The sequence below is a fragment of the Spermophilus citellus genome (genome assembly GCF_964194105.1).
Source record: "Spermophilus citellus genome assembly, chromosome: 11".
Lineage (NCBI taxonomy): Eukaryota > Metazoa > Chordata > Mammalia > Rodentia > Sciuridae > Spermophilus > Spermophilus citellus.
In genome coordinates, this window is record NC_138192.1 from 37,958,720 (window position 1) to 37,970,840 (window position 12,121).

General features: G+C 37.2%; 1 protein-coding gene across 1 annotated transcript; it reads right to left on the bottom strand.

Moving 5' to 3' along the window:
* Nucleotides 1-670: 670 nt before the first annotated feature.
* Nucleotides 671-8,330, bottom strand: LOC308630978 (uncharacterized protein). Its single transcript, XM_081261815.1, has 4 exons — nucleotides 7,888-8,330; nucleotides 6,011-6,137; nucleotides 3,611-3,689; nucleotides 671-2,389 (listed from the first exon to the last, which is right to left on the bottom strand). Exons 2-4 carry the CDS (start codon nucleotides 6,042-6,044, stop codon nucleotides 757-759), a joined length of 1,746 nt encoding a protein of 581 aa, XP_081117941.1. The 5' UTR covers nucleotides 6,045-6,137; nucleotides 7,888-8,330; the 3' UTR covers nucleotides 671-756.
* Nucleotides 8,331-12,121: the final 3,791 nt, after the last annotated feature.

Here is a 12,121-nt window from a genome sequence, read left to right on the forward strand (position 1 = left end):
TCTTTTTTGAATGGTGATTGACCTGAAGATTTTAAATCAGTGTACCTACAGGTCCCAGCAGTTGCCAGTCCACGGTGAGGGACTGAACTCCAGTATCTTCCCTCGGTTCCCCTTTTGTCTAAGGCACCAATCTTTTGTCCCCTGCATCACCCACTGACCCCATTTTTCTATTCTCTAGGGTTTGATTTCCAAACTCAATCACCCCCACTCCTGTCCTTTCAAATTCCTGGGTAGGCAAGTCTCTCCCAGGTTGTCCTGTGAACTGCTGGACTCAAGGAGAGAAGGCAACAGGGTGGGTTTCCATGACCTGTATCACCCCCTCTAAACCCATTTGTTTTCCTCATCTCTTAGGCACTCTCTTTGTCATGTGATGTGGGTCTGCCCGGCTTGTAGTTTAGGTCCAGGTTGGGTTTCCCTGGAATAGGCTCCCCCAGGTGCCAATTCCCACAGCACAGCTGCAAAATGGCTCCCTCCTCTGTACTGTGCAGGGAGTTAGAGGGAATTGGCTTCTTTCCTGCCCTAGGATACTGATACTATGCACATTATACCTTTCAGGTTAGTATAACAGTGACTGATCTCTGATCTTTCTGTACCCAGACATGCTACAGGCCTCCTAAAAGTGTGGGCTCCTTTAAATCCCTTATCCCTCTAATTTGTTTGTGGAGGGGCCACGTAACTGGTGCTAGGGATTTCTTCCTTATTTGATTGCATCCAACCTCCTGAGTCATCCATCTGCTTACGAACTCTCTCTGTTCTTTAAGACTTGTGTTTCATTAAAACCTCTGCCCTATTCTTAACATTGTAGGGCTTCTCTCCTGTATGGATTCTCTGGTGTTGAGTAAGCAATGATCTTCGAATAAAAGCTTTAGCACATTCTCCACATGTGTAGGGCTTCTCTCCAGTATGAATTTTCTGGTGATCTTTAAGACATGATCTTTGATTAAAACCTTTGCCACATTCTGTACATTTGTAGGGCTTCTCTCCAGTATGAATTATCTGGTGTTCCGTAAGAAATGATCTTCGAATAAAAGATTTGCCACATTCTGGACATTTATAGGGCTTCTCTCCTGTATGAATTCTCTGGTGTTCCTTAAGATTTGTTATTTGATTAAAACCTTTGCCACATTGTTCACATCTGTAGGGCTTTTCTCCACTATGAATTCTCTGGTGTTCTTTAAGATTTGACGTTTGATTAAAACCTTTGCCACATTCTTCACATTTGTAGGGCTTCTCTCCAGTATGAATTCTATGATGTTCAGTAAGAAAGGAGCTTTTAGTAAAGGCTTTGTCACATACTTTACATTTGTAGGGCTTTTCTCCAGTATGAATTCTCTTATGTTCTTTAAGATATGATCTATGATTAAAACCTTTGCCACATTCTTGACATTTGTAGGGCTTCTCTCCACTATGAATTATCTGGTGTTCAGTAAGAAATGATCTTCGATTAGAAACTTTGCCACATTCTTCACATTTGTAGGTCTTCTCTCCAGTGTGAATTCTCTGGTGTTTTTTAAGATTTGATGTTTGATTAAAATTTTTACCACATTCTTGACATTTATAGGGCTTCTCTCCAGTATGAATTCTTTGGTGGCAAATAAGATACGATCTTTGATTAAAAGCTTTGTCACATCCTCCACATTTGTAGGGCTTCTCTCCAGTATGAATTCTCTGGTGTTGAGTAAGCAATGATCTCCGAATAAAAGCTTTGCCACACTCTCCACATTTGTAGGGCTTCTCTCCAGTATGAATTCTCTGGTGTTCAGTAAGCAATATTCTTCGTTTAAAATCTTTGCCACATTCTTCACATCTGTAGGGCTTTTCTCCAGTATGAATTCTATGGTGTTCAGTAAGAAAGGAACTTTTAGTAAACGCTTTGTCACATACTTTACATTTGTAGGGCTTCTCTCCAGTATGGATTCTATGGTGTTCTTTAAGATATGATCTTTGATTAAAACCTTTGCCACATTCTTTACATTTGTAGGGCTTTTCTCCAGTATGAATTATCTGGTGTTCAGTAAGCAATGATTTTCTATTAAAACCTTTGCCACATTCTTCACACTTGTAAGGCTTCTCTGCAGTATGAGTACTTTGGTGTTGAGTAAGGACTGAAAAAATTTTTAAGACTTTGGCACATTCTTTACGTTTGTAGGATCTGTCTCCAGTACAAATTATCAGGTATTCAGTGCCAAGTGAGCTTTTTTTTCCCTCAGTGCTATGATGTCTGAGACATTTAGAAAGGGTTGAGTAATTGTTAATGACTCTGCCACATTCTTTAGATTTGCAGGGCTTCTTTCCAGCATAAATCCTCGGATGTTTAACAGGAGGTGATCTTTGATTAAAAATTTCGCCACATTCTTTAAATTTGTGGGGTTTATCACTGTCATGGTATCTGTGGGGTTTAGAAAGGGTTGAACAATGAAATGCTTTAATACATTCTTTAAACCCATAGAACCCCCTTCCAGTATAAATTCTCTTCTATAGAGTAAGTTTTGCAATTTGATGAAGAGCTCCTTCACACACCTTACACTTGCAAGGCTGGTTTTGCCTATGAATATTTGGATGGGTAGTAAGTTTTGAGCACTGAAGTAAGGCTTTCCCACATTGTTTATCTATGTAAAGGGTCTTGGAAAAGTGAACATATTAATGATTTATTGCAACCAATACTAAATTTTCATGAGTGTCTCTATATTCAAAATTTTTATCACAAATAAAAACACACTGGTAATTAACCAGGGTAAAGACTTGGCTAAAGGTGTTACTTGTTTCACTATGTATGTAGTATACTTTCCATAAATCTATATCTGAATGTTCATTAAACAATAGTGGGTAAGTAAGGACCTCCCTAAAATTATTATAATTGTATGTTTGAGCAAAAGGAGAAATTATTGTTTTACTGCAGAATAACACTGTGTAAAGGAACTCTCAAAAGGATCACTTTTAGAAATTTGTCCTTAACTTTTTAAAATTTGTTCTTATTATTATACATGACAGTAGAATGCATTTTGACACATCATACATAAATGGAATATAACTTCTCATCCTTCTGGTAGTACATGATGTAGAGCTACAATGAATGTGTAATAATATATGCACATCCAGTAATAATGTCTAATTCATTCTATTGTCCTTCCTAGCCCTATGATCCCTCCCCTCCTTTCACTTCCTTCTGATAATCCAAAGTATCTCTATTCTTCCCTAGTCGCACCCCACCCCCCGATATTGTGTGTCCTTTACTTCTGAATCTCTTATCTACTCAATTGTTTGACTAGAACTTTAACTCAATGCATTTGAAATTGGTCAAGTTAAAAACGAAAGCACGGAATAGATCTCTTTTCAAATTTTCCACATTTCCTTTCAGAGGAAATGGAAGTTTCAAAAATTGCTGTGGATGTATTCTTAAAGACATACATAGCTCCTCAAAATAACTGGCATAAATTGAATTCTTCTCTGTTGTATTAAATGTTCTGGATGTCTGTTGGCAGTTACATTACATTACAAATAGTCACTGCTAATTGGCTTTGTCCTTTGTAATGATTTCTAACCTTCACGCTCACTTTAAGTTTCTCATATTTTTCTTAGTTGTACATAGTCAAAGTCACAATTTTCTTACCTTCCCTTCATCATTTTTTGAAATAAAGATTTTATTTCCTGCTCTGGTGGAGATTCATGGATATGATGAGAAGTTGTGGCTGAAATAAACGAAAATAACAATTATTTTACTTATTAGACTGGAGTGAATATATTTAGCAAAGAAAACAAAATTTTACCCATGTGAGGACATCAGCAGTAAATCCAAGACAATCATTACTTCAGGAATACATAGACTAAATAAAAACGTACAGACAAATTTGTGAGACTGCCCAAACCATTGTAGAGAACATAGGATCCAAGATGAGTACATTACTAAGGAGAAGAATATAGTAGAGGGAAGGAAACTGTGTTCCTTTTATCAACCACACTCTACCCTCCTCCACAATTTAGCATTGTGCAATTAGAAAAAAAAAATCTATCAACTCCCTTCACTCTCAGTAGTATAAGGGAAATACAAAACTTATACAAATATGTGTGGCTTTCATGGAGAATGTGTGATAATTAGTTTCTAACTGCCATGACACAGACACCTAGAGGTAAGAGAGATTTTGGATGAAAATACCACAGAGATGTTCAACAGGGAAAAAGACACTATAGACTCTGAAGAAGAAATATGAACAAAAATATTAAATTGGAAAAAACAACACACATGCTTCAAAAAGATTCACCATGAAAAAAAGCTTAAGAAGCAATAAAACCAAGCATGGCCTATGACCGCATTACCTGGATGAAGCCAACACATGGCAATCAAGACACACAACTTGTACTTTTTGTTATTTGTGGACTTATTTCATTGACAAATTTTATATATGTACTAAGTATGTCATATTTTAAAATACATATATATGGTAAAATGAATAAATGTAGTGAATTAATGCATGCATTTTTTCACATAATTATCAGTTGTGTGCTGAGAAAGCATTTCATTCATTCTATTAGCATTTATCAAAAGTACAATATACTAAACTCGCCATGTACTAAAACACAACTACATCTATTGATATTATGCCCAATTTAAAAATATATATATTGAAGAAAGCAAGTTTTATTTTGTGGTTTTGAACAAAATCACAATTTCAAACAATACATAAGTTAAAGGGAATTGCAAAATTTTTGAAAGCTACCATTAAAATGCTACGGTTTTAACCTATAAATAAAAATAAATTCATCAATATGTAATTGATGGTTATGCATATAACCTCTGCTTCTGGCAATTATGAGGCAAGAAGATTATAAATTCAAACCCATCCTTGATAACTTAGAACATTTCTCCAAATATAAATAAAAAGGGGCAGGGGATGTAGCTTATTATTACAGTACCCTGGAATTCAATCTCCATTAAATTTACAGATAGAAAATTTTCATTACTATAAACATAGGCAGGATGAAAAACCAATGCAGGTAAAATATACAAGTCATTAAAAAAAAACAGGTGTAATATTTATCAAAGCAAGTAAAAGCACATGTAATTTTATTGGCAACAGAAACATGGTTTAATCATATTTTAATTTCAACTTCCATTGTCCTAATTTTTGAAATGATGGAAATTGCCATCTAATCACAAAATAAAACAGTATAACTGATGTGAGAAAGCCTACTTACTTTATAAAAATGAAAGAAAAAAAACGAAATTGTAAATAACCACAGATGCATTATTTTATAAACCCTTTTGTATAAATACAATTTATACCTGTAACTGTAGACCCGAAAAGACCAGCCATTGTGAATCTTGACATTCATTACATGGCAGAAAACTTCACAGGAAATCCATTACTAGCATTCAAAAAGAGCTCTGATAAGGGAATTTTAATGAATAAATATACAAATAATGTAAGAGAAACTGATTTATGATGTTAATATACTACAATGGTTTGACTTAGAGTTCTCCAAATATTGGCAGAAATATCCAAGAGACCCACAAATACTGGAAGCGCTGTCAGATCATGCTGACCCTCACAAGCAAAGGGAAGTGCTGTGGTGGGTAACTGGGATGAACTGGGGTATCCCTGGAGGAAAAGGACAATCTGAAAGCATGACAGATGTCACACCAACAAAGGGAAAGATTAAAGACTAAAAGAAACATAATTAATATTCTATCTGTACCCAAGCATGCCCTATCTTTTTTCTTTTTTTCTTAAAGAGAGAGAGAGAGAGAGAGAATGAATGAATTTTAATATTTTATTTTTTAGTTATCGGCGGACACAGCATCTTTGTTTGTATGTGGTGCTGAGGATGGAACCCGGGCCACACGCATGCCAGGCGAGCGTGCTACTGCTTGAGCCACAACCCCAGCCCCCTATCTTTTTTCTTGAAAGCACAAATCTGAAAATTATTATTGTAGAGAAGTTGCCAAAAGATATTCTGTAAGAGAATTATATATAGTAATTAATTAGGAATTCTGAAAGGAAGTCATCCTCACCAAGGAAGACCAGGTTTCTGTAGTTCTCTAACATCACTTCTGCATATAAATTTTGCTGAGCAGGCTCCAGGCATTCCCATTCCTCTTCAGAGAAATCAATAGCCACATCCTTGAATGTCAATAGTTTCTGGAATAGAAATTGTATGTAAATAGCACATTGGCCACATGACCATTCACAGAGTTTTAAATTTTTTTAAAGGATTTTTAATATTTATTTTTTAGTTTTTGGGCGGACACAACATCTTTGTTTGTATGTGGTGCTGAGGATCGAACCCGGGCCGCACGCATGCCAGGCGAGCACGCTACCGCTTGAGCCACATCCCCAGCCCCAGAGTTTTAAATTTAACTGAAGTTGAAATAAGATTTAGTAGAAATGGCTGTCTTGTAAGTGAGGGACTTCCAATATTTAGTGAGATACTTTTGAACACACTGATACTCTCTATGATCTAACTCCAAGGAAAAAGGGACGTAAGTCCAAAAAGAGTGCATATACTTGACTTTTATAAAGTAAAATATAAAATTAAGGCATCCACACAAGAATAGACATTTTAATTGTAATTTTATATATCAAAGGATAAATTGTGTATATTCCTCACATGAGAGAGTTATGGAAGGGTAATTCTCAAATTTTAATTGTACAACCATGAATCAGAGATTTAATAAAAAGGAGACCCTGATTCAGTAGTTCTAAGATGAAGCCAGGTTTTATGAATATGTGGCAAGCTCTTTGGTGATTTCAATAACAGCAATACAAGAAAAATTTGGATTGCAAGGAGGTAGACCACTAAAAGAATCATTCATTGACATTCAAATATTGAATAAGATTTATGTGTGTCATTAAATAGCAAAAACCAACAATTCTTTTTGATAATTTGAAATGTGTACATATCACTCTAAGAGTTTTTCATATCTTAATTCATAAAACCCAAAATAATGGGATAGCAGTAAGAGTACTCATTTTTTTGTGAAAATATATGAAGCATCCAGTAAATGGCAGGGCTTGATTATTACCAAGTTTGTTTGGTCTGGAATTCAGAAGAAACACTAATGTCAAAAGAAAGTGTGAATGATAAAAGAATTTTCAGAGAAAGGCTGTTATTATAAATGAGATCAGTTTTAGAAATATGTTAAGACAACAAAATCAAATTGATCAAATGATATTTATATTTTCCATACACAGACATAAAAATGTCAACTTTTTTTTAAAGAGAGAGTGAGAGAGAGAGAGAGAGAGAGAGAGAGAGAGAGAGAATTTTTTAATATTTATTTATTTATTTTTTAGTTCTTGGCGGACACAACATCTTTGTTGGTATGTGGTGCTGAGGATCGAACCCGGGCCGTACGCATGCCAGGCGAGCGCGCTACCACTTGAGCCACATCCCCAGCCCCTCAACTTTTTATATAGTAAAACAATGACATAATGTGAATGAAAGAAATATCTTCAATTTTTAAAAACTTGTACATGAATTTGGGATAGAGTCCTTTTTTTCAAACACACTATTGACCCAGGCTTGGTGACACACTTTCAAGATATGAGAATGATCTACTTACAGTCCAGCCCAACTATGAATTCTGATTTTCAAATATTATTGCTGCACTGAACCACCACAGCTCATGTGGATATGAAGTGTACATTAAAATGGCTTATTTCATAAACATGTCACCCACCTGGGATTCCAGATTAGCCAATGACCTGAATCTCAATGTCAGATAAAAAGCATACTAGCTTGAGCGATAAATAAGTCAGGACCAGAGACAGGTACATGGGTTCCTGGAAATGTCAATGTTATGATTTAGATTTTAATTGTCCCCAAGATGCTCATGTATGAGACACTGCAAGGTTCAGACATGAAGTGACTGGGTTATGACAGTCTTACCTAGTCAGTGTATTAACCCCTGACAGCTGCAGCATGGTAACTGTAGGCAGGCAGGGTGTGGCTGGAGGAGGTGGGTCCATGGGAATATGCCTTTGGGGTTTATATTTTTTTCTTCTTGAGCAGAGCTCTCTCTGCTTCCTGGCACCTTGTTTCCAACTGCTTTTCTCCAGCACAGGCTTCTATCATGATGTTCACCCCGAGGAATGGAGTTGGCCACCTATGGACTGAGACTTCTGACAACTGGGAACAAGCAAATAAATTTTTCCTCCTCTAAAATTGTTCTTGCTGTGAATTTTGGTCACAGCACTGAAAAAGCTGACTAGAACAGTCAACATGCTGCCATAATTGGGTCCCTAATTGTGGACTAACAGGTAAACTCTTGTATGAGGCCTTAAAATAAATAAATAAAACATTTCACTTACACACCAGAATGCCAAAGTGCCTTTGAGAAGTTAAAACAAAGTCTCATGAGAGCCCCCGCCCTAGCCCCTTCTGTGCCTGACTCACAGAAGGTGTTAAGACTCTATGTGAATGAGAAACAAGGTACAGATGCTAAAGTTCTCTTACACACACTGGAGGTATAAGCCAGTAGCCTGTGTGTGGGAACAGCTTGACCACACCATGAAAGGAGGGTCCTGTGGGGTGTGACTGACACCAGTGATTTACCACAAGAGGCTGAGAAACCCACTCGGACAATCCATCACTGGGTTTGTTGCTCACCAAGTCCTGTCCTACTAAAACAGAAGGATGCGTGTCAGCTGACTGCTGGGAGGATAGGGAGATTCCAGGCCATCCTTTTTGACAATCTAAATGTCAACTTCAAGAGAAACCATGCCATCTTAAATCGAGGAAACCTGTTGCCAGCAGATGACAATGGACCAATACAATGTGACTGCTCAAGATGACTTGCCAGACTAAAGTGTCTTCACCAATGAAAGCAAGTTCATAGGCAATGGCCAGTGGATATCTGGGTATTCTGCAGTCATGGCACAAAAGGTATTATAAAAGCTGAGACTCTGCTGCTAACAACATCAGCCCAGAAAACCAAGCTAAGTTCTCTCACATGAGCTCTGACTGACCAAAGGAAAGAAGGTAAGCAAGGGGCTGGGGTTGTGGCTCAGTGGTAGAGCGCTTGCCTAGCACATGCGAGGCCCTGGGTTCGATCCTCAGTACCACATAAAAATAAAATAAATAAAATAAAGGTATTGTGTCCAACTAAATATAAATAAATAAAAATTTTTAAAAAACCATGCCTCCAAGATGGTACATGCACATGGAGACACCTGGAAAGAAAGAGCACTCCTCACAGCTGAGAAGAGGACACTAAGGCTGCCCTTGAAAATACTGTCAATAATACAGGCTGTCCACCCCATAGCAGGTGGTGATCCTGCACTATCCTGCCTTGAGACAACTGATACCTGTGTGGCCAGGAGAAATCAGGCTGCTGACAGGGCAGTCAAAAGTGTCAGGAAGGACAAACTCCTTTATCAGGGCCCTAGCACCTCAGCTTGTAGCAAACCAATTCCAAATCTGTTTATACTGAGGGTAATGAGAAAAGGGGCAAATAATGGAGTTGGGACTCTCACAACAGTGCCAGGTGCAGACAGAAATCGCATAGGCTCACCCTTCTTCCTGAAGCACCCTCTGTTCTTGATCAAACACTTCGAGGAGAGTGCTACTAGGGGAAGGGTGTCAATTTCATCAAGCCCACTTGTGAGGGCCACGCCTCCAGTGGACTGTTCAGCAAGTGATTCAGAACTGTATCTTCTGCGCTCAAACAATTCAAAGTCTAATACACACTTAGGGTATAAAAACATAGCCTTCTGATGACTGACAAGCATACTTTACCCAAATGCCCATTCATAGGAACTTATAAATATTTGCTTGTACCGATAGATACCTTCTCTGTGAGTCAGGCTGATTCTACTAGAACAGAAAAGACTTCAGAAAACTAGAGTCCTCTTAAAGGAGCTGATCCCAAGTTATGGGCTCCCCTCAATACAAACTAACAGGGACTATTTTTCATTGCAGAACTGACCTATGAGTGAGCAAAATATTGCATATATAATGGAAATATGTATTCTGGAGATCCCAATCTATAGGAAAACAGAAACTATCAACCATACCTTAAAAAAGACGGTGGCTAAAATGTGCCAAGAAACCCACCTGCTGTGAGATAGGTGTTTGTCAAATGCTCTCCTCAAAAGGGTATCCACAGAACAAGGATCAAATTGAGTATGGGGTGTGGTGCTGAGAGTCAAGGTGTCTGACTAACTTGTGGTTGTGGTGCGCTTGTGCTAGTATTCCTCCATATGAAAATATAGGGTTAACATTTCCCTGTGCACAAGTATAGGGTTAAGATTTCCCAGTTGCTATGGCAATGCTGGCTATACTAAAAAAAATGCCAAACAAAGGAGAAAGCAAGTCAAGTTAAAATGAATAATAACCTTGAATGTTAATGGCCTAAACTCATCAGTTAAAAGACAAAGACTGGCAGAATGGATTAAAAAAAAAAAACGACCCAACAATATGCTGCCTTTAAGAGACTTATCTCATAGGAAAAGACATTCAGACTGAAGATGGGGAAAAACATATCACTCACATGGACCATGTAAACAAGCAGGGATTTCCATCCTCATATGAGCTAAAGTGGACTTCAAACCAAAGTTAGTCAGAAAGGATAAAGAAGGTCATTCCATACTGCTTAAGGGAATCATACATCAACAAGACATAACAATCATAAATATCTATGCCACAAACAAAGGAGCATCCATCTATATCAAACAAACCTTTCTCAAAAATTTGATGCTAGATACAACTTAGAATTTTATTTGTTTGTTTGTTTTAACATTCATCTTCTGGGAAGTAGATGCTTTTTATAATGCCCCTCTCAGCCTGTGCTGAAATTGTAAGTAAGAAAACCCATCATTCCAAATTTCAAATGGCTTTCCACTTTCATTTCACATGAACATGAAATTGACTCACTTTAAAAATTTTTATTTTTTTACTTTAACTGACAAAGATTGCCTACATTTATGGTATCAAACATGATGTTTTGATAAATGTATGCCTTGCAAAATGGCCAAAACCACACAGAGACTTAGGGAAATCACATGTGACCATGACAACATGTAAGAACACAGCTGTATTCATCCAAACATGGGAAACCCAGGAGGATGGTTCAGGAGAATGTACATTTTGGAAGAGATAAATGAGGAACTGTGGGGAAAATGGTTACTAGGGGCCAGCCACATTCTTGCTCATATCATATCCAGTTTTAAAATAGTACAAAGCACCATATTTAAGTTTTATATAGGTATCACCTGCATGTGGTACCTTCACATGTATACATGTTGAAAAATAAAATATGTAGAAATGATGACAAAATAAAAATAATCAAAAGCACATGAAAGACTCAAGCACACATCCCATGTGTAGATGTGACAAAACCCATCATTACAAAGATGACCATTTTCCCCAAAATTAATCTCCAATATTTTCCCATCAAAATTCCTATGTACATATGTTAAAATATCATAGTGAATTTCACTTTATATATATCTATGAAGCAGGAGTTTTAAAATCTATAAATAAATAGACCAGGAAACGGCGAATGGGGAAGATAGGAAGACAGGGCAAAGGAAGTACTGGGGCCTGACATGGAGCATATTATATCCCATGCTTGTTGATGTATGTCAAAAATAAACCTCAATAGTACATATAAATGTAATGCACTAATAAAAAAAATTCAGTCTACACCCAAAGGACTTAAAATCATCAAACTACCGTGATGCAGCCACATCAATGTATATAGCAGCACAATTCACAATAGGTATACTGTTGAACGATTCTAAAATGGGTATATAGCAATGGAAAGGACCTAGGATAGCAAAAACAATTTTGAAAAAGAAGAACAAAGAGGATTTCCATTACCTCATTTCATGATCCATTCTTGAATTATAACAGCAATTAGAAATTAAACCAGGCTTGTTGGTGGCACACACCTGTAATCTCAGCAGCTCCAGACACAGGAGGATCATAAATCCAAAGCCAGCCTCAGCAAAAAGCAAGGCACTAAACAGCTCATTGAGACCCTGTCTCTAGATAAAACACAAAAAAGGGCTGGGGATGTGGCTCAGTGGTTGAGTGGCCCTGAGTTCAATCCTCAGTACCCAAAAACAAAAACAAAATTAAGACAATATGGTGTTGACATAGAAATGAACAGATAAATTCA